This window comes from Portunus trituberculatus, chromosome 43 (assembly GCF_017591435.1).
Source record: "Portunus trituberculatus isolate SZX2019 chromosome 43, ASM1759143v1, whole genome shotgun sequence".
NCBI lineage: Eukaryota > Metazoa > Arthropoda > Malacostraca > Decapoda > Portunidae > Portunus > Portunus trituberculatus.
Genome location: NC_059297.1, coordinates 18,866,690 through 18,869,727, shown reverse-complemented (window position 1 = coordinate 18,869,727; position 3,038 = coordinate 18,866,690). Strand labels below are relative to the sequence as shown.

Below are 3,038 nucleotides of genomic sequence, written 5' to 3'. Positions count from 1 at the left end.
CCGGACGAACGCACTCTTGTGCGAAAAACACAAAATATGCTGTACAAAAAGAATAATGCAGACCTCGCTGTTGACTTCAATAGTACATGCATTCAAAATGGTTCACTCCTCGAAATATATATATATATATATATATATATATATATATATATATATATATATATATATATATATATATATATATATATATATATATATATATATATATATATATATATATATATATATATATATATATATATAATTATATATATAATATATTGTGTGTGTGTGTGTGTGTGTATGCACGCAAATGTAAATATCATGCAGTAACAGTGTTGGTAGTGGGTAAGAGGTGAACTATAATGGATTCCTCCCTGTACCTACAGTGTCAAGAGCACTTTAACACTATTCCATAATGTTAGAGTCTGTCACAGTGCTATTGTCTTGATGTCCTGGGATGTTTTTTTATTTATTTTTATATTCAGTGTTTTTTTATAGCGCTGTGTTGTTCCACAGACTTATTTTTTATGCTTTTGATATGTAGAGTAGACCAGCTCTAATGTGTTTGTTCCATGACACTGGATAATGATTAATTTTATTATCTGCTATTTTGTTCACTCCCAGAATTGCACAAAGGTATATGTTCCGACAACAAAAGAAATTTGCTGCATATAATCTTAATAGATGTTCAAATAGTAGAAACCGAAGAATGCAAAAATGCGTATTTCGAAGCAAAGTTAGACACAGGCTGTAAAACGGTAATTAACACCAATTTTTATCATCACCTCTCATTTTATTGAATATTCTTGTAACACATATCACAAATAGCTACATATTTATTGTAAAAGTACCTTAGGAATTGTAATACAGTAATGTGACTGACTGGTAATATTTATTGATTATGGAAGTTTGTCGTAAAGTTTTATAGTACGACATGGCAACCATTACTACGTTTAGTAACTTTTTGTTATAATTGTACGATGTAGTTTTCTCCTAAAAATCATAATTGTTTTTGTAGTGGTTAGCTAATATCTGGCCATGTGTGTGTGTGTGTGTGTGTGTGATATGAAAGAATTGTAACTCTAATATGAATTGTTATGAAATTTTAGAAATAACACCATACATAATGATCACGCTAAGAAACGTCACTGGCATTGTGAAAGGAAAAACGAATGTGTAATTATTAGATTCAAGCAACATTTATGAACAGTTGAGATGTTGAAGTAATACTCGTCCGATGAGGTGGTGAGGCAGCCGCACGACCCCACCTGAGGGAGGCGGCGAGACCAATCAAGTTCGGTGGTGGATGAGGGTCATTAAGTAAAACAGGAGGGAAGAGAACAGATGAAGGAAGAAATTAGTGTGGCTGATTTTTGTCACACTTGCCGTGCTTGACTCAAGGCGTTGAATAGCTGCAGTCTTAAAGTCACCTGAAATGCAAAGTAGAGAACTTTAATAAATACACATCAGCTATAAGCACACTTTTTTCTGATACGTATTTCCTATGATTGTTTAAAATACATTAAATTTTGACGCTGATCACTTTATACGCTGTCTGTCTTAGGAATTACTAGAATGATACATAGCCATCTGCAGCAGGCTAGGCTTAAGTTGTAGAATCTTTTTTTCTGTTTGCCTTCTGTTGCCAAGATAGAATCTTGTATATTTTTTATGGTATCGCTGATATATTTCATAATGCTATGAAAGTACTTTCTGGCAATAACATGATTTTATCAACAACCATCTAAGAGGGGAAGTGCATCAGCACTGTAAATCATAAGTGGTCAAACTATCCTTTATATGACTGAACATAAATGAATTAGACAAATGGGTTTACCATTCCCGAGCTTTTTTGATAAAATTATCCGTCATTGACTTAATAAACGACCAGTTACGTGCTATTGAAATAACGAATCACTACGCTAGATGGTTCATTCATAAGCGGGAAAAATTTTAACAATGAAAATGTGTTTTATATAATTTGTATTCTAATAGCCAATGCAATAACAGAAACTAACACCGCTGTCACTGGGGTCTTGCTGCAACTGGTTCTGCTAATATTAAGTTATACCTTCTGACACAAATACGAAGATGGATGCCGGAATGATGTTGTTGGCGGTGCAGCTGTAGTTTCCAGAGTCCATGAGGCTGGCGTTCATGATGGTGAGTCTTGAGGTTGTGGGAACCCTGTGGTCCATGGCGACTGTGATGCCTCCGCGAGACTGGTCGTAGTTGATCATTTTGTTATTGTGGAACCAAAAGATGAATTGGGGTGGCACCAATCCCTGAGGAAGCAAAACGAATACGCTTTACAAAGCAAACATTATTTTTTTCAATGTAGGAGAGAAACTAGCCAAGGACAACAAAATATATTTTTAAAAAAAAGGCTATTTAAGTGGTGGTTTCTTAAAAGAAAAGTAAAGAGTTAGGTAAAATTAAGGAACAAATGTCTTGATACCTCCTTCTTAAAAGAAGTCAAGTCGTAAGAACACGGGAAAACAGAAGTAGGCCGGGAGTTCCAGAGTTTACCAGAGAAAGGCATGAATGATTGAAAGTACTGGTTAATTCTTGCGTTAGAGAGTTGGACATAATTGGGATGAGAGGAAGAAGAAAACCTTGTGCAGCGAGGCTGCAGGAGGAGCGGAGGCATGCAAATAGCAAAATCAGTAGAGCAGTTACCATAAAAATACAGATAAATGATAGAAAGAGATGCAACATTTCGATGGTGAGAACGAGGCTGAAGACAGTTAGTCAGAGGAGGGGTGTTGACGAAAAGCTTTTGATTCCACATTATCTAATAAAACTGTGTGAGTGGAACCAAACCAAACATGCGAAGAGCACTCCATACATTGGCGGATAAGGCCCTTGTACAAAGTTAGTAGTTGGAGGTACTAGAAAAACGCCGCAGAACTCCTAACTTCATAGAAGCTGTTTTAGCAAGAGATGAGAAGTGAAGTTTCCAGTTAAGATTATGAGTAAAGGACAGACCGAGGATATTCAGTGTGGAAGAGGGAGACAGTTGAGTGTCATTGAAGAAGAGAGGATAGTTGTCTGAA

At 35.7% G+C, this 3,038-nt stretch overlaps 1 protein-coding gene across 1 annotated transcript in view; it reads right to left on the bottom strand.

Annotated features, from left to right (window-relative positions):
• Positions 1-752: 752 nt before the first annotated feature.
• Positions 753-3,038, bottom strand: part of LOC123518294 (zwei Ig domain protein zig-8-like) — a 98,328-nt gene continuing 96,042 nt past the window's right edge. The window contains exons 6-7 of the mRNA XM_045279030.1: positions 2,054-2,267; positions 753-1,412 (exon numbers count right to left, since the gene is read on the bottom strand). Coding sequence (XP_045134965.1) covers positions 1,273-1,412; positions 2,054-2,267 — 354 coding nt within the window. The 3' untranslated portion in view covers positions 753-1,272. The remainder of the gene's footprint in view (positions 1,413-2,053; positions 2,268-3,038) is intronic.